The sequence below is a fragment of the Microtus oregoni genome, unplaced genomic scaffold (genome assembly GCF_018167655.1).
Source record: "Microtus oregoni isolate MIOR12 unplaced genomic scaffold, Mior012 000022F_ref0000154, whole genome shotgun sequence".
NCBI classification, from domain to species: Eukaryota; Metazoa; Chordata; class Mammalia; order Rodentia; family Cricetidae; genus Microtus; species Microtus oregoni.
Genome location: NW_024543081.1, coordinates 10,898,790 through 10,923,726, shown reverse-complemented (window position 1 = coordinate 10,923,726; position 24,937 = coordinate 10,898,790). Strand labels below are relative to the sequence as shown.

Sequence of the window (24,937 nt, the reverse complement as noted above, 5' to 3'; positions counted from 1 at the left end):
GTCATGTGACCATTAGTGCCTTTCAGTGAAAGGTCACATACATATGTATGTATATATGTATGTACTCTGATAAGGTTATAATGGTGCTGAACATTGCTGTCACCTAGCTCACTGTACTCAATGCCATGGTGTTACCATTGTCTGTGGCATTCCTTGGTAGCCTTGGAGCAGCACCCTCTTCCTCCCACTGCTGGCATGCAGTAGGACTGAGTTTGAATCGGTAAGGCTCTGTGAACTGCATGAGGAAATTACCTAATGTACATTTCAGAACGCATGCCCTGGTGTAATATAGATGGGTGAATGATGAACCCTAAGAATGTTCCATATAGAAGACAGTTTGGAATGACACTGGGCAGCTTAGCAACCACATGCCTAAGAATGCGACTAGCAGTAGCCAACACTACACACAAAGATGAAGTTTAAATGGATCAAAGACCTGGAGGTATGAGTTCACCTATAGTGATGCAAGGTTACAAAGCCTTTTTCCTTGAATTCTGCTTGTCCAGTCTGGATATCCTGCACTTTGTCAGTGGTTGAGGCATGGGCAGTTCCTTGTCCACGGCCAGTTGTGCCAAGAAGAAAGAGAGCTCCCAGTGGAGTGTCTTCAGTGCTCAACATTCTCTTGGGAATAGATTAGTTCTACCAGGAGCAATCATGTCTTGTGTCAACAGAGCCCTAAATTATTTAGATGACATGCTCTACAGATCTTTGAAGTGGTTGAAGATTACCTATCAATGCAGAATACAATCTCTGTGTATATAAAGAACCTAATTAATCTGAATATAAGTATAGCAAACATGAATGACTATTGACCTATAATACTTAATACCTATATAACTTAAATACTAAGACTTCATATCAGAATATTAAGCAATCTTTAAACAACTATATAGTAAATGAGGGCAATGACATCAAAATGTAAACAATGTATAAGTATCTTGATCAGAGTAGAAATATATATACAATATGATAAATATATTCTAAAAATTGTATCACTATACAAAATACCTTAAACAGAGATAGAAACAAGCATACATACAATCTGAAAATTACTTTGCATAGTGTACAAATATTGTAAACAGTAATAGGAGCATATTCAATATAACAAATATAATTTGAACTTGTGTCAATATACAAAAATCTATACCAATTTAAATTATCCATAAATAAAACTCACAAGTATTCACTCTATTACTCACTATTATTATTATTAGTGTAAATAAGTTCCCATGAATCTACCTATTATCCCATTCAATTTTCCCTCTGGGCCTACATTATTTCCACTCTAACCCCCAACCATATACAAGTGATAACCAACCCCTAAATGGTGTCCATAACTCTGAGGACACACTTTGTTGGGAGAGGGGATGTCATCTTCTAGAATTGCTTCCAGCTGTCATGGGGGTGATGTTCTTTCTATGGGATCCTGTAAAACTAAAATGATGGTTAAGTTTCAAGATTACTGTCTGGTATAATTGCAAATGGCCTTTAAGTAGTCAATAGGGGTTTTTTGAAGTTCTTATTTGGAGTTCTGGCCAGAATGTTGTGAGAAGATGCACCATTACAGCAGCTGGGACCCAAAATCCATCTTGGAGTCACATTATCACATCGTGACATCATACGGATCAGGTGGAGTCATTGTTGTGGGGCCCCATCTTCTTTCTGAAAACTTCAAAGATTACTGCAAGAAAATCTACTGTTCATTGTGGAGAACTTAAACATTAGTCATATAGACATATATTCAATACAAGATATGATACAGACAAAATTGACATGAGAAAAGTAAAATTTTTCCTAATTCTTTCTTCTTTCTGTCTCATACCAGATGGCTTCTGAGATGAAACAGAAATTCTGAATGTTTTTTAACAACATGCTTGGATTTAGAGAAGGATAGCCATTGCCCCACTCCAAAGTTAGCTTTATATATTCATAAATATGTATGTGCATATATATAGTGAATTTTTTCTTTTTCATTTTTTTCAGATCACCTGTCCTCATAAGTCATATTCCTTTTTTGCTTGGTGATTCTTTCTGTATAGTTATTTTTTCCTCTTTAGGCATCCAAACATCCAGGATCCCTTGACTTTTTGAAGATGTGTATTTTACAGTAAAAACAAGAACAGAACCCTGCCCCAACCCTTATGAGGTTTTCTTACCATGTGTATGGTTGTCACCTCTATGGATGAGCTGTCATTTGTCTTTCTCAAGAGGTTTCTCTTTTTCAAAGTGAATCTTTATTAATTTTGATCGTATCTGTAGTTTTCTTCTCCTGTGGAAACAAAAGCAAAATCCCTTGAGATCTGTGAAAACACATCTCCTGGTTTCCATAGTGAGGTCAACACATCCTTGAAATGTACTGACTGATTTAATTCAGAAGGTTTTCTATTATCCAATGCTGTTGTTGTTCCTTTCCATTTGGTTTAAGAAAATTCAGGGTTAATAAAGCATTTCCATCCCTCCTGTTTGTTTAGCATATCCTTCATAGTTGATTTGATCTTTCTATAACTGCCTGACCTGTAGGATTGTTTGGTATACCTGCAATATACTTTATATTGTAATAAACAAAAACTGTTTCATTTTTCTAAGAGACATATACTGGACCATTATCTGTCTTTATTTTCACAGGTATACCCATAATGGCTGAATAAATGTATGATTATTGAAATACCCTTTGCAGAATTTAAGGCAATTACCCATTGGATGTGTCAATGGTGTGGTCTACATATTTTAATTTTCCAAATGCTGTAAAGTGGAACACATCCATCTACCAGATGTCATTCCCTTTGGGTTACTCCCTGCAAGTAATGGTGTTTGGTTATAGGAAGAGCAAGTAGGGCATCTCTTTATAATCTCCTTAACTTGTTGCCATGTTAGTCATTGGAAACTCTTTCTCTAAACTGTTGCTATTGTCATGATGTTTTTCATGCAATTCTGAGGCCTACAGTACATTTTAAATCAATAATCAATCAATATTTGCATTACCTTGTGCTAGAGGACCTGGCAGACCTGTGTGGCATCAGATGTATGTTATGTCTATTCCTGATTATGTCTTGAACCTGAATGAATAATAAAGTCAATTTTGTACCTTCTGGTATCAATTCAGTGGTTTCAATATGCAAGACAAATCTTTTTGTATATTGTGAATCAGTAATCCCTCAGTACCATGAGAATAGCATATAACTCTACCTTTCAGACAGACTTATAACGGCTTTGTTCCACCTTACTTAGTTCTTCTGATTTGTAACCTTCCTTTTCCTACTTTATTTGCATCGATATAAAATGTATGGGCTGCAGTTTGGTGTGTTATGTACAATTTGGGGAAGAATCCAAGAATTTCTCTTTATAGGGTCAATTCTCTTGGTTTTGGGATAATTGCTATTAATTCCTCCAAAAGTTTAACATAAGCTCTTTACCATGGTTCATTCTGGAAGCCAATATGACTAGAATACAGTTAGGATTTAGACTCATTCTATCCACATGTGTTTCCTGCCATTTCTCTTCAACGACCACCAATTCTTTTTCCACTTCAGCTGTTAATTCTCTGGGACTATTTAAGTCTTTGTCACCATCTAAAGTTTTGTTTAAATGAATTGTTAGATCAGGTGTTATTCCAATAGCCAGTCATTAACTGGGCATATCTCCTAACAATCTTTGAAAGTCATTAAAAGATCACAATCGGTCCTTCTTAATTTGTTCCTTTTGTGTTCTAATTTTCTGTAAACCTATTTTGTAAGCTAGGTAATTGACAGAATCTCCTCTTTGCATTTTTAGGAGAAATCTGTAATCACCATTTAGGTAAAACTTTCTTTACTTTTTCAAGCATTCTTTCTAAAGTATCTGCACTTGAATCAGATAGCAAAATGTTATCCGTGTAATGATAAATTATAGACTTAGAAAATTATTTATGTATTATTTCCAATGGCTGACTTACAAAGTATTGGCACAGGGTATGGCTATTGAGCATTCCCTGTGGGGGGACAGTCCATTGGTATCTCCTCATAGACTGAGAATTATTATAACTAGGTACTGTGAAGGCAAATTTTTCTCCATACTTTTCTTGTAAAGGTATAGTGAAGAAACAATCTTTTAAATCAATAACTATGAGAGACCATCCTTTTGGTAATAGAGAAGGCAGAGGAATTCCAGAATGCATAGGGCCCATAAGTTTAATATTCTTGTTGACAGCTCTTAGATCTGTAACCATTCTCCATTTTCTGGATTTGTTTTTAACCATAAATACAGGAGAATTCCAAGGGCTGGTTGATTCTTCAATATGCTAAGCATCTAGTTGTTCCTGTACCCACTTTTCTGGAGCATTAAGTTTGTCTTCTGTTAAAGGCCATTGTTTAACACATACTGGTTTCTCACTTAACCATTTTAAAGGCAAGGTCATTAGTACCTCTGAAGGTTTGCTAGATGCTTTGTGTTTCTTGTACAGCCTGAATGACTGGTGACCTTTGTTTATAATACCTTATAATATACTTCCCAGAAACAGAAATATTAATCTGGGTATTCCATTGCTGCAATAGGTACAGCCCCATAAATTCACAGCTATATTAGCTACATATGGCCTCAGCCTTCCTTTTTGTCCTTCTGGGCCTATGCATTCAACCCATTTTGTGCTTTGTTTCATCTGAGATAGGGTTCCAATTCCTAGGAATAGAATATCTGCCTCTTGAAGAGGCCAATTCGAATGCCAAGATTCTGGAGTGAATATACTCACATCCACATCCATATCTATTAAGTCCTCAATTACACTGTCATTTATACATACTCTTATCTTTGGTCTTTGATTATTTATAGAAGTCTGACAAAATATACATTTTCTATTTCCTATTGGAGTTTTTGATTCATTCTCCATGTGTATTCCATCATCCAGAACAGTATGCTTTTTTTTGAAAAAAAAAAAAAGTAGGCGCTGGATTGTTTAATTTTCCTGGCAAGACATGTTCTCCACAGTGACTGGGAATGAATGGACCTTGTTTAACATGGGGGCCTGTGAGAGGCCCCCCAAGGAGTTTGCCAATGGTATCGGGTTGCCTTGCCTGTCTTCTGTTGATCTACATTCATTGGTCAATGTAGGCCTTTGCCACACCTCCTACATATACCAGAAGGCTGAAACCTAGACTGTCTATTCTTGCCATTCCTAGAGGAGACATTATTCCTAGGAATTCCTTGTATGCAATCTCTTCTCAGATGTCCTATTCTACCACAATTAAAACATTTGGCATTTTGGTGTCTCCTTATACTACTAGAACTCACTTCTCCTACCCAAGCCTCAGTTCTATAGTCAAATGTCTCAACATTCATTGTATGCAAGATCCATTCATCTATGGATACTGATCAGACCTTCAAAGGCCCAAGGATGTTTTTGCATTCTAAGTTGGCATTTTCAAAAGCCAATGATTCAGTAAGTGTATGTTTAGCTTCTGGGTCTGTTACTCCTATTTGTACAGCCTTAGTTAATCTTTGTTAAAAGTCTCTAAAGGGATCTCTGGTCCTATTTAACCCTAATATATGATTCAATTCTCTTTCCTAGATCCTGAATTCTGTCCCAAGCATTTAAAGCTGTTGTGCTACATAGGGACAAGGTGCATTCATCATAGAAGTGTGGTCCTGAGGATCAGAGTAGTGGTACTTGCCAAGAGTTTGATCTTGGGAAGTCTCAAATTCTTTTGCTTTCCCCTGTTGTTCTAAAATTTTTGCCTCTTCTCTCAAATAACACTTCCAAAGCAGCTGAAGTCCATCTTCTAGGACCGCTGAGATTAACTGAAGTCAGTTGTGTGGGATAGCCCTATTGTTTGAAGCCTACATTTTCACCATTTCCCTAACAAGTGGTTAATGTGGTCTGTAAGCTACTATTGTTTGTTTAATGTTTTTTAGATCACTCAAACATATTGGTTCCCCTGTATATTCTTTGACCACCACCTTAGGGTACTTTGTGACAGATGGTCTTTCCAAGGAAATTACCAGATAGGCTGTTAAAACTCTGGGTAAGTCATCATGGAGTCTGTCATGTATTGATAAGGCTAAATCCTGTCCTTGTTCCTTCTGTCCCTGTTCATCAGTTTCAATAGATTTCTCAATCTTTTCAAATATTTTTACTACTGCCTTTTGCAGAGTCTGAATCTCCTGTCCGGTGTTCTGTTCTAATGCCCTCACTGAGGATTCCAAGATATAAAATTTGTCCAGTAACAATAATGTCTCATCCTTGGATATATTTTTGATGGTGTGAATATTAGCTTCTTGGAGAGATATCTTATCCATTAATCTATCATAACTTTTCAACAGATCCGAGTATTATATTCAGCATCACAAATTCTTTCAGATAAAGTCTCAGCACCCTTTGACATTGACTGAATTTTGTTTGTTAAATTAATGGTATCTCTCTCCAGAGTGCTGATTTTTTCCAGCTAACTGTTCATTATTAGTCTGTAAAGACTGTATCATTTCTAAAAGTGCCTCATTCTTGGCTCTGTTATCAAACCATTTTCTTAATTAAATAATATGAAAAACAAAACTAATCCCTAGCATCAAATAAAGGGATGTATAAGGAAAATCACATAAGCCTTGCAAAATACCATCTATAGCATAAGCAAAATAATTATTATACTCCTGGATGGTTATGTTACTTGTAATGTTTGTAGTTTTTCAGATCTTACAATTATAGTGAATTGGAGTAGGTGCAATAATCATTATCGGCCAGCAGGCGGCACGGTTGCAGCCATGTGGTAAAGAGACACTACTGGCCATGGCACTAGTAGTCCTGTGCCACTATGGTTTCTCTCATTGGTGCTTGGTTAAATACTGACAAATATGATTTGCTTGACAAATTAAAAGCAATTAAATCAATTCTGTACATGGAGCAAGGAGCCCAGAGCTCATGAGCAGGGAGCACAAAGTGGAAGCTGCACATGTCACTATGCGGAAGGGAAAATGACAGTGGGGGTGGGGAGCATGTGTGAGCATGGGAAATTTCCAAGTTGCTACACTTAGCTACACTGTGGTGGGGTTTTGCAGAGAGAGAGAGAGAGAGAGAGAGAGAGAGAGAGAGAGAGAGATTAGTTATATGTATGTACACACACACACCACACACACACACACACACACACACACACACACACACACATATATATAAGCTGACTTTGGAGTTGGACAATGGCTATCCTTTGTGTTAGATGCAGATGGACGCAAAAAAGAAATCCCACACTAGCTCAGAATTGAGTAAGTAAAGTGTTATTTATTTAGGGGTAGACTCACAGATCACAGTCCTCTGCATGAATGAGGAACATAAACTGAATCCAGCAGTCAGAAGAGAGATAGTGAGTGTGCACTTTACCTCAGCATTTATAATGTAAGAGACCACACCCAGGTGGGCTGGCATCTTAAAGACTATGGGCTGAAGGAGCTCCCACAGCCACCAGTGTCTGTCTCCCAAGCAAGAACTGTGCTAATTACCAAGAGAAACCATTCTGACTCCACCCCACACCACCCCTACCACTCTGAGACTCAGAGCCTTGACTTCTTCTAGTAGTTTGTCACCAGCCCAGTAGCCAGTGGGTCTCTTTGTGTGATACTAGGTGTGCTTTTGTCATTTGCTGGATGCGTTAGTTCGTTTTCTTCTGTCTTAGTTTCTCTCCATCCTTTCCTATACTATACTCAGGTATTTAAGACCCAAATGTAGCCCTGTGCACTTAAAACAAGGGGCTTTTAAAGGCAAAAACCACATCCTGCTATTTTGCTTGGCAGCTCCCAGGAAGGTTTTGTGCAAGGAATCAGTTTAATAGAAGGCAAGATTAACAGTTAGCTGGACAAAATAAATAGAAGCTAAAATAAGGTAGCTGGGGCCTCTTGAACTTGGGTTTCCTAAAATAGAGTGAGACAATTTTCCATGGGATTTTCCATCAAGCAAATCAAACCTAAAATTCTTGTCAAACATAAAATGGCTTCAGCAAGACTATGAGATAGAGGAACCTTTGCACTGTCTAGCTCTGTCACAGTGTGTATATAGTATGTGTTTAAGATGTATTACTGTGTTCACATGTACAGTATATGAGTGTAGTGTGTGTGTTTGTGCATAGTTTGTGTGCATATGTGTAAGAATGTGTGCATAGTGTGCATGCATATGTGTGTAAGTGTGTGTATGTTGTAGGTGTTTCATGGTATGGTGTGTGTGTGTGTGTGTGTGTGTGTGTGTAGGCATACTTGCCATTGTGAAAATGTAGAAGACAGTAAACACTTATAGAGTCAGTTCTTTCCACCTGAAATGAGATCCATAGATTGAATCAGGTCTCCAGGCTTGCTTGGCAAATTCTCTACCCTCTGACTATCTGGCTGGCCCTGTGTGCTGATCCTGCTCAGTGTCCACCTGGATCAGCCTCAGTTCCCACACTCTTTTACTAGAACCCAGTGTTGGATCCTAGAGTCCAATCACCGAGGAGGAGTTGCTCCAAGAGACCATCTCTCACACCACAGTTGATGTAAAAGCATGAGGATTGTATTAAGTCTGTTATGACAGGGTCTTTCAGCATTCGAGAAGCCAAAAAGACCCCAAATGTCTGGTACAGGCTATTTTTAAAAGTAAAAAGCCACAGAAATAAGGGGTGTCTGGGGTTGTTCTTTAACTATTATGATTGGCTTATTCAAAAGGGCTATTACCAATAATTGGCTGGAGAGCAGCTGCCAGATTAGATGAGGTAAGAGGGAACATCTGAGGGTCACTTTGCCCCTTTCCCAGGGACTGAGTCAAAACACCAGAAACAGAGTCAACACCTAACGGTTATCTTGCCCCTATTCAATAACTGAGTTCTATTTGGAGAACATTCACAAGAACTCAGGGAGATGATGGAAAGTTCCCAATATTTCAGTACATGTAATGTATAGTTGTTAGATCCTTGGTTCTCAAGGGGGGCACTAAGGCTGAGAGGCCTCAAAATTGGCCTCAGAGTTGTCAGAAATGGCTTTAGAGTTATTCTAGAGTTTTACACCCAGACCTGTTTTTTTCACCCCAAACTTGCCTCCTCCTCAATTCCAATCTTTAGGCTCTTGCATCTTAGGGTGAACAGATAATCTCACAGGCTTGTGTGGCTTCCATGTAGAGAGAGGGCACAGGTTCTCTCCCTTTGTAGAAACCCAGGACTACAGATAAGCTTTGCATTTTCCCATTCCACAGAGTAAGGACAACAAATGTTATACCGAGGTTTCTTAGGACCTGACCATTATCTCAGTTTTCTCAGGGTCACCTGGGGATGCTGTCATCAGTTTTCTCAGGGTCACCTGGGGATGCTGTCATCCCCAGATAATAGTAAACAGTCTAGAGAACACAACAGCCATATTCCCAAGAGATTGGGTGGGTGATTTTTGGTCATTCAGTGGGTTATAGATGATTTAATCATTTAGTGGGAAGATAGGAATATAAGATAAAAAGACAATTATTTATCTCAAATATTTTACATTGGTGTGTTTTTTAATATAGTGATACAAATTTAAGGCTATTTTTGTTATACTGCATATATGTTTCTATTCTTATTTAAAGTATTGTACTTACACAGTTCATTTAAAATTATAACATAAAATTCTAGTCCTTGAAAACTATTATAACAAACTGTTTAGAATAATTAGAAAATGCAGGTTAATATTAGCCATCTATGACAATCAAACTTGTAGTCATGTCAGTATAGTTTTAAGCTTAAACAAATATATATTAGGTAATCTTTAAACCCTTCAGTAACCTACAGAATATAATATTTAAGATGTTTAACAACATAAGACTTTTCATGGCAGTGAGATATGTCTGCTCCTGGCAGCACCAATGTACTTCATCTAGGCATGATGGGCATCCAAGATCCTCCATATGTTGTTTGATTTTATGGTGGCAAAGCTAGCTGTTTGTGCAAGAAACTGCCTTGCCTCTACTGCTGACAGTATACTGTATAAACTAGACAAGCAAGACACAAAGAAAAAGGACTTCTGAACTTTGTCAAGAGAAGGTGGGACAGTCCTTCAAAATTCCTGTTTCACATAAAAGTCTGTCAGATATCTTAGGCTTGTGGTCAAAGGCAGATGCTCCAATGGTACTGAGGAAACTTGGATGACTGTCCTGGCAGCTCGATGCTTGTCATTTCTATAGTTTTGGAAGTTTCTTGCTTTGCATTTCCTGTCTATTTAGGCCATATTACATCCTTCTCAGGTCTCTGATGGAGTTGAAGATGAGATAGTTTAGTTATAGTTTTCCTTGTTACCAAATTCAGAAGCTTACACAAAAAGATGTAAAGTTTATAAGGTTGAGAAACATAATAGCTTAAATTGTTCTGTAAAAATGTTTTGAGGTATAAAAAAGATAATTTGGGGTTGGTAATACAAGTTAGTATAGAAAGAAAATTAGGTAAACAACCTTGTACTCACCAAGATAGGACAGGATAATGAAGTATTTTCTTTGAATTTGCCAAATGCAAATGGACTATTATAAGTGTAATTCTTACTTACTAATTGTTCTTATTATATATAGTCTTATTATATTAAAATGAAAATCTTTTTATTTAGACAAAAGTGGGGAAATCTTGCAGAATATTGGCTTAACTATGCAAAGAAGAGTTGCATTTGTTTTTGTTGCAGCATAAGACATGTTGCTGTTTTTACCTTGCCTGCAAAAGGACACTTGATTAGTCTAATAAAGGTCTGAATGGCAAATAGTGAGGGAATATGTGTAGGTGGGACTTTGTGGCAGGGAGAATAGGTAGGAGAAGGAATTTAGGCTTAATGAAGAAAGAAAAGGAGACAGCAGAGAGACAACAGAGGTCAGGCAACCAGACACAGAGGAAGTAGGAGTGTAGAACATACAGAATGAAAGAAAGTTAAAAACCCCAATGCAAAATGTGGATGGATAAAAACAAGTTCAATCAAGTTAAAAGAGCCAGCAAGATAAGCCTACCCTAAGGCCAAGCATTTGTAATTAATAATAAGTCACCATGTCTTTATTTGGGAGCTCGTTGACAACCCAAAGAAAATTCTAAACACACCTGACTCCTTTACACACCACCTCTCAACCAGGTTGGTGACAGGAACAAGGATAGGAAGACAGTGGACTCCTCAGTCACCCACTGCTCCAGGCAGGAGTTGATAAAATCACCACAGCTCTCACCATTCAGACCCATAAGATGACAAGACCACACCTGAACATACACCATGTAAGTGTAACCAAGGAGACCTGGCTATGCTGTCCTGTTGCCACATTCCTCTTCTCATCGGGGTCTAGTTCCACCCATGGGTCCTCCAAAATGTGCCACCACCCTCTAGCACATGTCCCTGGTGTTCCACCTTGAAATTCAATGGTTTCCCTTTCATTGGCTGATCACACACCACCACTGTTGCTCACTAAGCCCAATGCCCACATCCGACCGACTCTGCCAACACAATCTTTGACTTTAGAACTGGGCATGAAGCATGGTTGGCCCAAGATGGAGACTGGAAGAAGGTTTGCACCACTGTCCCCTGCATAGCCTCCTCTTTATTGATCATAGCCTCAGTCTTCACTCTATCTGTAAGTGGGACACATCTTTGTAGTATTTTGGGAACTGAAGATAAGGGTCAGAGTACCTCCAAGCAGAGGTCTGTGAGAATGCGAGAACCAGACTCAGCACACAAACCTTCATGTCTTGAGAGTTTTGGTACTTATTGTACCCAGTCCCTCCTATGTACCTCTGCTCTATCTGTTACCTTGTTTCTGGGCATGCCACATCTTGTGAGTTCAACAAAGAGTGCCTATCGGAAGGATACATCGTCCGAGCTGTGACCTTGACCTTGGCAGAGCCTCGGAATTACCATTGGGCCTCTTAGCATGCTACCATATACAAATAAAGCTAGGTTCCTTGAGCCAGGCAATGTCGTCAAGATCACACAGCACATCTCTCCATGTGCTTTCTTGACTAAAATGTTCCACTAGACCCTGATTCCTCTTCCAGACCCTCAAGACCTCATCCTTTAGTGGGATCAAAGGTGACTTGAATGAACATGACCACAGGCCACAGTTCATCTCCAGTCAGCTACCTAAGGGATACAGCATGGCTCCTAGGTCTTTCTGGAAACATCTTATATCAACCACCTCAGCCAGATAAGAGGAAGGAGACATCATATTGTCACCTGACAGCTAGTTCCCAACAAAGAAAGCAAAGCTGACCTTTTTCTTATGACTTGAGTTGAGCGCCTGTGTTTTCTCTTTAGTCTAATTGAGGGGAGGGGCCAGAGCGCTCTAGGAAGGTTTACCTCAGTTTCCCACCTCTTCTTCCCTCCCCAGGTGCTTACTATCTGAAGGGCATCAGGAGGTGTGGGCAGAGTCCACAGCAGCTGTGCATGCTGGTTATGTTAGGCTGAGGACTTTGAGCATGGGGCACAATTGTCAGTGAACCCCTGCTCCCAGGGACATAAAAAAGTCACTTGTCTGACACACCACACATGCAGAATTTAAGGAAATATAGGCCGTCGCCTCAGACTAGAGTAAGGCCTTCCATCATGATTCAAGGGGTGAGAGAGGGCTGTTGAGATTGCTCCACGGGGAAGCACACTGACTTCTCTTCCTGAGGACCCAGGGTTGATTCCCAGCATCCACAGGAGGTTGACAACTAACTGTGACTCGCGTCCCTGGAGATCCCATGCTCTCTCCTGTCCTCCCCAGCACTGCACACATGAAGGCAAATATCCATGCACATACAATGAAGAGGGGGGAAAGAGAGATAAAGAGGAATGCTGGCAATCGATGTGGCTATTCCTGTAGGCAGCGAGGAGGCAGGACTGTGAAGTTACAGCAGCTTGTGAGTGTTTGGTCCTGAACATTACAAAAGCCAGGTCTGACTACTGATGGGTGGTGGGGGATTCCCTAACATTCTATGACAGAGAGTCAGTGGGAGGACATTTTCTTTTTTCTTTCTTTTTTTTTTTTTTTACAAAAGCAAAAGCAATATCAGGGTCTGCACAGCTGTGTCTCCAGGCATGACATAGGGGATGGGGGCTTGGGATGTTGCTGTCTGGTCTCAGATTATATTGACATCAAGGTGATCCTTGAGGGATGATACATACCCCCATATTCTCCCTGGCCCCGTCAAACCTCCAAATTTTCAAGACTCCAAGATTCATGAGCTTTCCTAGTGAGCACAACACATTATATCTGTCCCACGTACTGGACAGGAGCACTCTCCCTGGTCTGGAGAGATGGCCCCAGTCAGCACAGCAGGATCCCTCCCATCCTCCTGGATTCTGACACCTTTCCTACAGCAGATGTCCTCCTGCATCCCTTCACTGCAGCAAGCTGAGCTGTGAGGACAGCAGTTTCTCTAGTAGTGAGAGACCTCATAACCATTTGTGACACTTCAGGGATCTTGGGGACATCTACAAACATCTGTCACCAAAGCAAGGATTGTTCTGATTCCCAGCACAAACAATTCACATTTCCTCACAAGAGCCACAGGGTAGTGACTTCTGCCATGGCTTGTCACCCACCCAGCAGCCGTCGATGGGTATTTTCATGTGATCTATGGTCAATCACTGGACACCAGCACAACGACCTCTCTTCCCCCAATGCTTCCTCCTCTCATTCTTCCTTTCATTCCCTCCTCCATGTCTGCATCACCTCCTGATTTCCTCCACCCAATTCCTTTGTTTGAGAAAGGATCTCAATGAGTAGTAAGGCCATACAGCCCAGGCTGGCATTGAACTTGAAAATTTCTTGCCTCAGCCGCCCTCGTGCTATACTGCAGGCCTGTGCCATTGCTGTTGCCTCAGTAAACTCTTCTTACAACATTAAAGTTGTTCATAGGGGAGGTCTGAGGAGGAGAGGAAAGATTGTAGCCTGTTGTCTTGGGACACAATAGAGACAAGGATGGGGGTTGGACCAGGAATCTGAGTAGCAGCCACAGACCAGGTTTATTGGACATCAATCAGCACAAGCTGGGGAAAAGGATGGAGCTGCTGTTCTTGCTAGCGCACAACTGCACAGAGCTCGTAGGGGGTTGGGGTAACTGGCAATGTGAAGATGCCATAGTCGCTGGGTCGGGGCTGTCCACTGGGCACCGAGAAGCTAAAGCGCTGAAGAAGGCAGGTGAAGAAGAGGAAGAGCTCCATGCGGGCCAGGGGCTCCCCCAGGCAAGCTCGGCGACCTGTAAATAGAACAGGGCCTCAGTCAGTCTGGGGCCTGATGGATGCTCTGCCCTCCAAGGAACCCTGGGAAGAGACATGGAGACAGGCATCCCACAGGACCTGCTGAGAATGGTATGAAGGCCTCATGCTTCACAAAGTGGCCCTGGGCATCCAGGAAGTGTTCAGGATGGAATTGGAGGGGCTTCTCCCAGACAGTCTCATCCTTCATCACTGAGGACAGGTTGGTGAGGAGGGTCGTTCCCTGGCAGGAGGCACATGGTGTGATCATGGATTGGGGTAGGGCTGTCAATACCCTGGTTACCATGGTCACATGCACAACCTCTCCCTATATACACAGAGTTCCTTCATTCACCTCAAACTCAGATCCCCTTGGAATCATTTTCTGGTACCATACAAGGTCATATGACAAAGCTATCCTAAGTGCCCAAATCAGAAGCTGCCCCTGTGTGCAGTGCTCCCTGCAATCCTGTGGCTTATTCCACTAGCCATCCCTCTTCCCTGGGGAGTCCTGGGCAATGGCTGCAGTGTACTCACACCCAGGCTGGTCCCTTCACCATCTGCAAATCCAGGATGTACAGCTCTTGGTCTTTATAGCCTTTGTTTCCCCAGTGGTGACCCTGAGACAAAGGTGACCATGCCTACCTTGGGGATGAGGAAGCCCTGTACTTCAATGTCACGGGATGTCATACGTGGTAAATTCACTGGGGCGATGTCACCAAAGCGCTGCACCTCATGAATGACAGCATTGGTGTAGGGCATGCGGGCCTGGTCTGCCATCTCTGGACGCCGCGCCTGCCCTATGACTTCATCGATCTCCTGTTGGACGCGGCCTGGAAGAACAGCCTCCCCTCAGCAAAGCAGTTCCTTAGTTGTTCTTCCTTGACCTTCTATCACTGGGTGAGTAGGTGATTTGAGACTGCCATCAGAATTGTGGGAGTCTGGGTCAAGGTGATAGTGGAGCCCCCATCTTCTCAAATACTTCTATCTTTCTTTCCTCACCCTCCCTCACAGCCCCAGCCAGGCTCACTCTGCACATCCGGGTGCAGGATCATGAGCAGCAGGGCCCAGGACAGTGTGGTTGAGGTGGTCACCATCCCTGCAGTGAACAGATCAGCCACCACCACACGCAGGTTCCCATCGTTGAAACTGCTCTCAGGATTCCCCTTGGCCTGGTCCAGACAGAGAAGTTAGGCTCAGAGTCACAGGTAGTAAGGCCAAATTGATCCACCATTGCGTCCCATGTATCCTGAGGGTACTGTCCATAAGTGGCACATAACCACCACTTGCCTGCCATCACAACTCACAGAACACTTCAACCCAAAACCCGTCCCCATTTTGATGGCTGTCCTCACCTTCTCTATCTCAGTCAGGAAGGCATCTGTCAGGTCTCGGGGTGGCTGTGCCGGGTCCCAGGTTTTCTTGTGTTCAATCAGCATCTTATCTAGTGAGTCCATGAACTCTGTCACCTTGGGGAAGACTTTGCCAGGCAGCCCCGGGATGCGAAGAAGCGCCGGGACTGCGTTCAGCAACTATGGAAGAAAGAGAATAGGTCTAGTTGCTTTTATTCCTAATTAAGGTGTGTGTGTGTGTGTGTGTGTGTGTGTGCGCGCGCGCGCGCGCGCGCGCACACGCACCTGCATACTGTCACCTCTCACATGCACAATGGTACCTGTTTCGTGGCCAAAAACAACATGCAGAGTCAGCTCTATCTCCCATAGAGTTCACAGACTTCCGGTTCAGATCGCCAGGTTTGCTGGGTAAGCTCCATCACCTCCCTTTTCTATCTCTCTGCCTCTGGATTTCTGCTAGGTGCTTTCGGGCCTCAGCCTCTTCCACAAATGTCTCAGGAAATGTTTGTCCCCACCTACCCCTGCTGTTTCCTCAGGTTCTTCCTTCAGGCTGTCTTATAGCCCAGGGTGAACAAAATCTAAGAGCCTTGTGTGGTTTCCATTAGACAGGGGCAGAGGCTTACCCTCTTCTTATAGTGTGTGATCTTGGTTTGCTCCTCTCCTCCAGTTATCTAAGGTTTTCCAAGGTCAAGCAAGGCCTGTCCTCCTGCATTCAACTATTTCAAAGCAACCTCACCCTATCAACCCTGAATGAATATTCATTCTGATAGGATTTAAAGGTTAGGGTTTCGTGCACACCGTCCTGAGTCTCATACCTCAGCAGTGAAGTTAGTGTCCTCTCCAAAACTTTCCTCTAATGTTTTCATCAGCCCATTGAAGAAAGGATCTTCATACTCGAAGCGCTGGGCATAAATGAGGGATGAAATCACATTGCATACACCTTTGTTCAGGAGGGTGGTGGGATTAAATGCTTGGCCTAGGAGCAGAGATGCAAACAAGTCATGATATTGCTCATAAGTGCCTGCCCTCATCTCTACATCTCACCCATCACCCACCTGCCTCCTTGGTGAAGGCGTCACAGAGGTGTCCAGCCTCCTCCGTCACCCACTGCTCCAGGGATTTCTTGCCCAGGCCAAAGTCTCGCATGGTGGACACAGAGAATCGCCGCTGTTCTCGCCATTCAGGTCCATAAGGTGCAAATACCACACCTGCGGGGAAATCTGTGTGTAACCAAGGATACGTGGCTGTGCTGTCTGCCCTGCTCCCAACCTTTCTCTGTGGTCAGTCTGAGCCATCAGCGCCCCAGCACTTTGCTATCACAATCAGCACGTGCAGCTTTGGAGGCTCCACCCTCCATGCAGTGATTTCCCTTCCACTATCTGAACACATTCCTCCCCCCCCATTGGGACCTGTCCATTTTCTGGTTACTGCCCCTCAAGTCTTATTCTTTATATCTTGTCCCCACTATAGCTCTTTGCCTTTTGCTTTGGGCCCATAGCCCAGGTGATTAAAGATGGGTATTGGAGGGCGGTCAGCAGTGTCCTCTCCACAGGTCACCAGCACTTCCCGCACCGCCTTCAGTCCATTGATCACGACTGTGGGCTTCCAGGCCATCTGCAGGCTGAACACGTCACCATAGCGTTGACGAAGCTGAAGTAGAGGGATAGAATGCTTAGTAAGTGGAGGTCCCAGCATAGTGGAAGATCCAAGCTCATCACATGTCTGTATGAGTGTGTACATGCTGACATGAACATGAATTTCACACACATGAACTTGAGTTTCTTTTTATGGCATTCATTATTGAACATTGGTCCATTCCTATGCTGGGCAAATGCTCTATCACTGACCTATATCTCTAGCCTGAAAATTAACTTCCTGTGACTGGTGTAGCCAGTCTTCTAAACCCAGATAGGTCTCGTAGTAGATATGGTCATTTAGTGGTGACATTGCCAGAGCAATGGCCTTGCCATCTTCATACCTATCCATACAAGAGGAAATTAAGGTTCCTGAGCAAGGCCTGAGACCACACAGCAGCAAGAGATTATAGCAGACGAAGCCCATCCTGACTGACACATTACCAAGAATCCTGATCCTCCCCTCTGTCCCTAAGACCTCAGCCACTGATGGGATCACAATGGACCTGTGGTATCCCTAACTTCTGTCCTGTCCAACCACTCTCCCTGCCTGCCTCAATGGCCTTTTCCATACTGAGCTTCTGCTTGTAGAAAGTCCACAGAGACCTAAGACATGGAACAGGGGCCACAAGGCAACCACTAAGCCTTCTTCCTCTTGGTGGTCATCTTCCTGTCTATCCTGTGGCATCAGCACCACCACGTACTTCTGGGGGCACCATGACCTCTACTGCCCTCCACTGCCATCTCTCACCTTGTACACACTGTAGGGCATGTTCTCGAAGTCCACCTGCAGAAGGTTGCCCAGCCCAGGGAGGGGCACAGGACCCGGAGGGTAGCGGGAAGTCCAGAACTTGCGTCGGTGCATCAGGTCCACCAGGAATAGGAAGATGGCTGTGAATAGGACCACAGACCACAGGCCATCTCCAGTCAGCAGTACCATGGCTGCCCCTGCTCCCCAGGCTGGGTATGGGAATCCCTGATCCAGACACCTAGGATCAGGAAAGACACTCTGAAGACAAACTGGGCACCTGGTCCCTTATGAAGGGGAGAAGGCTGCACTTTGTTCTCTGCCTTGAGACAAATAGCTGTGTTTACTGTTCAGTCAGGTTGTGTTGCAAGAGGTCAGGAAAGTCCAGGACAAGTAAGCTAAGAGGTTAATGCCATCTCTTCTCTCGATGGGTACTTCTTATGGGAGTAGCTTCAGCTTCTCCTCAGGGAACTGACCACCGTGGTTATGTAGCCTTTGGCACTGTGAGTACAGTGGGCAGAAGAGCATTGGACCATACCTCAAGGTACAGCATCAGAAGGTAAAGCAAAGTCAGTCAGCGATGTGCCCCACTGGAAGAGCGCTGGGGGCCTGAGGCCATTGTCTCAGAATGAGCGAGGACATGTTTGATGCTCCATTGAACCCTCGATCACCTCTGCATCACAAACCCTGGCTTCAAACTCTGCTATAGAGCTACAGTACTGAAAACAGCCTGGTATTGGTGTGAAAACAGAAAGAAGACCCGGATATCATCCCACACACCTGCAAACACCTGATTTCAGACAAAGAAGCCAAAAATATCAAATGGAAAAAAGAAAGCATATTCAACATATGGTGCTGGCATAACTGGGTATCATCATGTACAAGGATGAAAAGAGATCCATGTCTATTGAAATGCACAGAATTCTAGTCCAAATGGATCAAAGAACTCAACATGAAACCAAAGACCTCATAGAAGAGAAAGTGGGTAGAACACTTGAACACAGTGGCACACAGGACCACTTCCTAAATATAACCCCAGCAGCACAGACACTGAGAGAAACACTTAATAAATGGGACCTCCTGAAACTGAGAAGCTTCTGTACAGCAAAAGGCAAAGTCAACAAGACAAAAAGGCAGCCTACAGAATGGGAAAAGATCTTCACTAACCCCACAGCAGACAGAGGTCTGATCTCCAAAATATACAAAGAACTCAAGAAATTGGTTATTCAAAGAATAAATAATTCAATTAAAAAATGGAGTACAGACCTAAACAGAGAACTCTCAACAGATGAATCTAAAATGTCTGAAAGACACTTAAGGAAATGTTCAACATCCTTAGTCATCAGAGAAATGCAAATCTAAACAACCCTGAGATTCCATCTTACACCTGTAAGAATGGCCAAGATCAAAAACACTGATGACAACTTATGCTGGAGAGGATGTGGGGTAAAGGTAACACTCTTCCACTGCTGGTGGGAGTGCCACGGGGTACAGCCCTTTTGGATATCAGTATGGCGACTTCTCACAAAATTAGGAAACAACCTTCCTTAAGACCCAGCAATACCACTTCTGGGTCTATACCCAAAGGATACTCAATAGTACCACAAGGACATGTACTCAACTATGTTCATAGCAGCATTGTTTGTCATAACAATCCATAGTAGAAACAAAATGTTATTAAATTTCTGGATGGTAATATTGTCTACCATTATACATTTTTAAAATTTACCTATTTATTTATTAATCAAGAGGATGGTGCTCTAGGTTGGAGCACAGACAAGTGTCTTTGTCCAGCTCCAACTTGGCCTGAACAGACCTGTGAATGGGGTCAGGACACCAACCTGGGTCACAGTCATGAATGGGGGGACAGAGACAACTGTGCTCTGGTCACTCATAGGCTCAGGCTGGTGGCTTCCTCCTGGCTTGCTCCAGGACGCTCACATGGTAACTTCAGAGACATAGTGGCTAGGCCTGGATGCTAGTTGTCACACCTGCCTCTCCTCAGGTCTCCACCTCTCTTCTGTGTGTCACGTATGATAACGTGAAATAGAAGCAATGGTGCTGACTGGGTCTGATCTTCCTACTTCAGGCTGAGTGAGGCCCTGAGAGGTAAGTGCACCGAGCAGGTGAGGGGTGTCACACACTGTATGTTGTACAGGTTCCTGGTCTGTCACCATCTCATGGGAGATGACCTGGATGCTCTGGTAACATCTGCCTGCTAGCACTGTTTGCTTCCCTTCATCCTCAGTCCATGGCCCCTCAGCCACGTGAGCACTTGTGTCCTGTAAGATCAGTGTGACTTCCATGGGGACTGGGGTCTTGGAATCCATGTCAGCTGCATGATGTGCCATGTCTACAACAGGAAGGTGGAACTGAGTCCCTGGCTGTCATTGGCCAGCAGTGTTCCCAGATTCAACAGATAGTTAATCACTGTCCTTTGCACTCCTCTGGAAGAAAACAAATGGAACCTAGGCATATCTCTCCTGGACTGTCCTGTGTGCCCTTCCCTTTGCTGGCTTCAACTGCCTGGCTTCACTGGAGTGAAGACCAACAGTGACACCTAGAACCATTCCTAGCTCTGTGCTTTCTTTCCCTAAGCATGGTGGGAAGTGCAAAGCCAGTCAGCTTGGGAAGAGTGATGACTCACTGGGGTCATTGTGACTCAGACTGTTGACTTGGGAAAGCTCATCTGGGCAAAGGATGGCCTGGGGTTTTGTTTTTTGTTTTGTTTTTTGGTGTTCATGAAACTCCCATACCGGAATGGTTACTTCACTCCTCATGGTATGATAGGATGTTACCTACGGAAACACAAGCCACAGAACGTATGCTTATGTTCATGCGGTATGACATATGTAAATATGACATAAGTAAAATACTAGAATCAGCCTCACATATAATTCCTGGATCCCGTCACTACTCACGTATTTTTGGAAGTTGCTTGCTCACACTTCCTGCTTACTCAGCTGATATTGTTTCCTTCTTGGGTCTCTGAGGAAGTTGAAGACTAGATAGTTATAGTTTTCCTTGTTTCTTTGCAGAAAGCAAGTTATGATTGAAAATAAATTAGTATAAGCCCTTGGACTCACTAATCTAGGATAGATATGGAGTGCTGTTGCTGAAAATGTTGAACGCAAGTGGAGGGGACATTGTTGATGTATTTATTGCCTGTATATATTGAATATAGTCATAGTACTTATTGTATATAGTTTATCTCATATTACTTATAGTCATCTTTTATTTTAGACAAGAAGAGGAAATGTAGTGATATTTCACTTGTATTTTAATAAATAAAGCTTGCCTGAGGATAAGAGAGTAAAACAGCCACCCTGATCAGCATAACATGCCAGGCAGTGGTAAGACACAGATTTAATCACAGTAGACATGCTAATTTGCCATAGAAACTGGGCAAAAGTGGTGCAGGCTTTAATCCCAGTCCTACAGAAGAATATAAGATAGGAGGAGACAGCTCTCAGTCAGTCTCATTCTGTGGATTCCTGGAGGCAGGATCATCATTTCAGACTGAGGTAGAGGTAAGAGCCACTGACTGGCTGTTTTGCTCTTCTGACCTTCAGATTGAACCCCATTATCTGTCTCTGGGCTTCTATTAATCATGCTACAGATGGAGGCCTACAATGACCTTCCATTGTCTCCCGGAAGTGTGACAACAGACTCTGTCCTGCCTGTCCTTACCCAGCACTACAACCCACAGCTCTCACCTTTCCAAGTCAGTCAGGAAGGCATCAGTCAGGGCTCAGGGTGGTTGGACAGGAACTCAGATCATCTGGGCTCAGTCAACAGACTCTACTGCAAACCCATAAATGGATTGTGCTCTGAGAAGTCTTTGCCAAGATGCCATAGGATATGCTGGAGCAATGAAACTGCATTCAACACACATGACAGCCACAGAGAGTAGCTGAGGGCATCTTTCCTTTTAGTAGCTTTTAAATTACCTTTATTCTTATTAATGTGTGTGGACAGGTATGTGTAAGTATCTATGAATTTATGCAAGTGTGTGTACATGTGGCTTCGTGCACAGTGTTGTTAGAGAAAACCCACTAGTGATGACCCCTCAGACACAGTCTGTAGACAACTGAAAGTCTACTTCAGCTGGCTGGGATTACACTCAGGTATTCGAGACCTAACTGTAGCACTGTGTATTTAGAAAAAGGGACTTTTAAAGGCAAAATCCACAGTCTACTTAGGTCTTAGGCAACTCTGTGGGAGTTATTGCACAAGCAAGCAGTTTAACAAAGCCAAGATAAGCAGTTAGCTGGAGAGATTTGCATAAGTAGGCAGTTAGAAGCTAAAATAATCTAGCCGGGGCCTCTTTATCTCAGGTTCCCTAGAAGCAAGTTGGGTAGTTTTCTACCAAGGAGTTCAAATTCTAATCAAACCTAAAATGGCTTCAGCAAGAATATGAGATGAAGGAAACTCTGCACTGTCTTTCTCTATCACAGCATACATATTGCATGGTATGTGTTCATGTTATATGAATGTGTCCATATGAATGCATGTATGCGAGTGTATGTTCATAGTGCTGTGTATATGTGTAAGAGTGTGTGCACAGTGTGCATGCATATGTGTAAGTGTGTATGGCATAAGAGTTGCTTGGTTTGTGTATGTGTGTAGGTGTACTAGCCCTTGTGAGAATGTAGAAGACAATAAACACTTACAGACTCAGTTCTTTCCAATCAATATGAGATCCAGAGATTGAATCAGGTATGCAGGCTTGCATGGAAAATTCCTTTACTGCTGACTATATGGCTGGTCTGGGTGCTGATTCTGCTCAGTGTCCACCTGGACCCGTCTCAGGTCCAGCCTTTAGGTTCTTGCAGCCAAGGTGAATAAAAGGAATATTCTTTTTTTTCTTTTCTTTTCTTTTTTTTTTTTTTTTGGTTTTGGTTTTTCGAGACAGGGTTTCTCTGTAGCTTTGGAGCCTGTCCTGGAACTAGCTCTTGTAGACCAGGCTGGCCTCGAACTCACAAAGATCCACCTGCCTCTGCCTCCCAAGTGCTGGGATTAACGGCATGTGCCACCACCGCCCAGCCTAGAAGGAATATTCTACACTGAAAATCTTACAGGCTTCTGTGGCTTCCATGTACACAGTGGCACAGGTTCTGTCCCTTTCTAGAAACCCTGACCTTCATTGATCCACATCTCCCCTTGTGTTTTAAGAGCTTTGTCAAGTTTGAGGCATTTCCTCCTGCAGTTGATTCCCAGAAGGCCACTCCCAAGGCCTAGATACACAGCTCCCTCTGGTGGATGAAGGCCAGAACAGATGTGGCTCTGCAGGGTGCCCTGAGCCTTCTACCTCTGCAATGTTCTAAAATTTTCAGATGTTGTTTTCAACAAAATCTCAGTCGTTTCACTTTAGCAATAAATACTCATGAGCCAGATGCTGGGGTCAAAGTCTACCAGCTCAGAGAAGCAATAAAAGCACGCAGTTGACCTTCCACCTCATCCGTGATCCCACCCAAAATTGTCATATCCTGTACTGCCTCAAACAACTCTCTCTCCAAACTCTACGTCCCTCCTTTCACTTCCTGTGTATCTCTATCCATCCTCCTGACTCGTACGTTCCCTTCAGGTCATTTGGTCACTTGCTCTGCCTCTTGATCTATGATTGACCTTATTTAATCCTGTTTACAATATTCAAGTAGAAAGCACTTGGAATAATGATCTGTGTTAGGGCTTAGCCACACCACAACTAGAAAGGGGTTCTTCCAATCTTGGTGTTCACAATATGGTCAAATATCCTGAAACATTCAACATCTTGCCAAATCAAAGAACTTTATACTCAAAGTGACAGGCATGAGTTAGATAGTCATGTTACATGTGACTTTGTTCTGTAGGGCTTGGGACTGAAAGGAAGTCCTAGGGGTGGAGATGGAAATAAGACAAGACGCTGTGCCTCTCTCCTCTGACTGTTGCAGAATATTTAGCTATGCAATGATGTGTTGGGTTTGTTTAACTATGGAAAGATATCTTGCATTCATTTAACTTTTCAAAGATGTGTTGCTGTTTTAACTTGCTTGTCTAAGGCACATTATTGGTCTAACAAAAAAACTGAATGGAAATAATGAGGGAGGAGGGATAGGTAGAATTTCCTGGCAGGGAGAGTAAATGGTAGAAGGATTTTAGACTGGAGGAAAAGAAAAGAAGACACAGGTAAATAGATGCTAGGGACCAGACAGACAGACATGAAGGAAGCAGGAAAGTAAGACATACAGAATGAAAGAAAGGTAAAGATACCCAAAGAAAAATGTAGATGAAGAGAAACAGATCAAAGTAAGACAAAGGAGCTAGAGAGACAAGCCTAGGCTAAAGTCCAGCTTTCATAATTAAAAATAAGTCTCCGTGTCTTTATTTAGGAGTGGTTTGGAGGCCAAAAGAAAATTCCAACCACAAATGGTATCCAACATGGGCACCAAATTTCCCCAAGGGGCCTCAGCAAGCTGGAAAAGGGGGTGAGGCAGGATAAAGTTTCTTTAGAGGAGCTGCTGTGGACAGAGCCTTGATCAGCTGGCACACTAAGAGGAAGAACAAGCTAAGTGAAACACTGCCAGTCCTAGAGCTGGGGGAGAGGAAAGGAGCTCTTAGTTAAACACAGCTGCCAGCCAGGCCTGCAGACATAAGGCTGGGCTCTCAGGGACCTAAGGAGGGGATGTGGCCAACCAAGAGAGCCACAGGGAGAGGGCAGAGCTGCCACTTAACAGTTTAAGATTTGGCTCACATGGTCACAGTACACAGGTGCACAGTAGATCAGAAGCAGACTGAAAAACCATTACACAGTTTACAATGTGCATCGGTGCTTTAGAAAATAAAGTGGGTATAGACGATCATAGGAAAGAATAGTAGTTTAAAAGTAACTAAGTAAAGTCTTAAAGAAAGAGGAAAGTAATATAAAAAGTGTAAACCAGGTAAAGATAGTAAATACATAGGGAATTTGGAGCCTGTACGGTGCTTTGTTGACTTTGAATTATTTCGGTTTTTTTTATATTTATTTATTTATTTATTAAAGATTTCTGCCTCCTCCCCGCTATCGCCTCCCATTTCCT

The 24,937-nt window shown here is 42.9% G+C and overlaps 1 protein-coding gene across 1 annotated transcript; it reads right to left on the bottom strand.

Annotated features, from left to right (window-relative positions):
- Positions 1 to 13,891: 13,891 nt before the first annotated feature.
- On the bottom strand, positions 13,892 to 18,146 carry LOC121461044 (cytochrome P450 2D20). Its single transcript, XM_041671745.1, has 9 exons — positions 17,883 to 18,146; positions 16,976 to 17,147; positions 16,553 to 16,705; positions 16,313 to 16,473; positions 15,501 to 15,677; positions 15,176 to 15,317; positions 14,791 to 14,978; positions 14,248 to 14,389; positions 13,892 to 14,147 (listed from the first exon to the last, which is right to left on the bottom strand). Exons 1-9 carry the CDS (start codon positions 18,069 to 18,071, stop codon positions 13,969 to 13,971), a joined length of 1,503 nt encoding a protein of 500 aa, XP_041527679.1. The 5' UTR covers positions 18,072 to 18,146; the 3' UTR covers positions 13,892 to 13,968.
- Positions 18,147 to 24,937: the final 6,791 nt, after the last annotated feature.

Excerpts from the sequence above, each read along its gene's own strand:
- LOC121461044 (XM_041671745.1), bottom strand. The coding sequence starts at position 18,071 with ATGGTACTGCTGACTGGAGATGGCCTGTGGTCTGTGGTCCTATTCACA. Across the intron at positions 14,390-14,790 it reads AGGGCTTCCTCATCCCCAAG|GGAACGACCCTCCTCACCAA; the intron begins GTAGGCATGGTC and ends GCCTCCTGCCAG. Across the intron at positions 14,148-14,247 it reads CTTCATACCATTCTCAGCAG|GTCGCCGAGCTTGCCTGGGG; the intron begins GTCCTGTGGGAT and ends TTCTATTTACAG.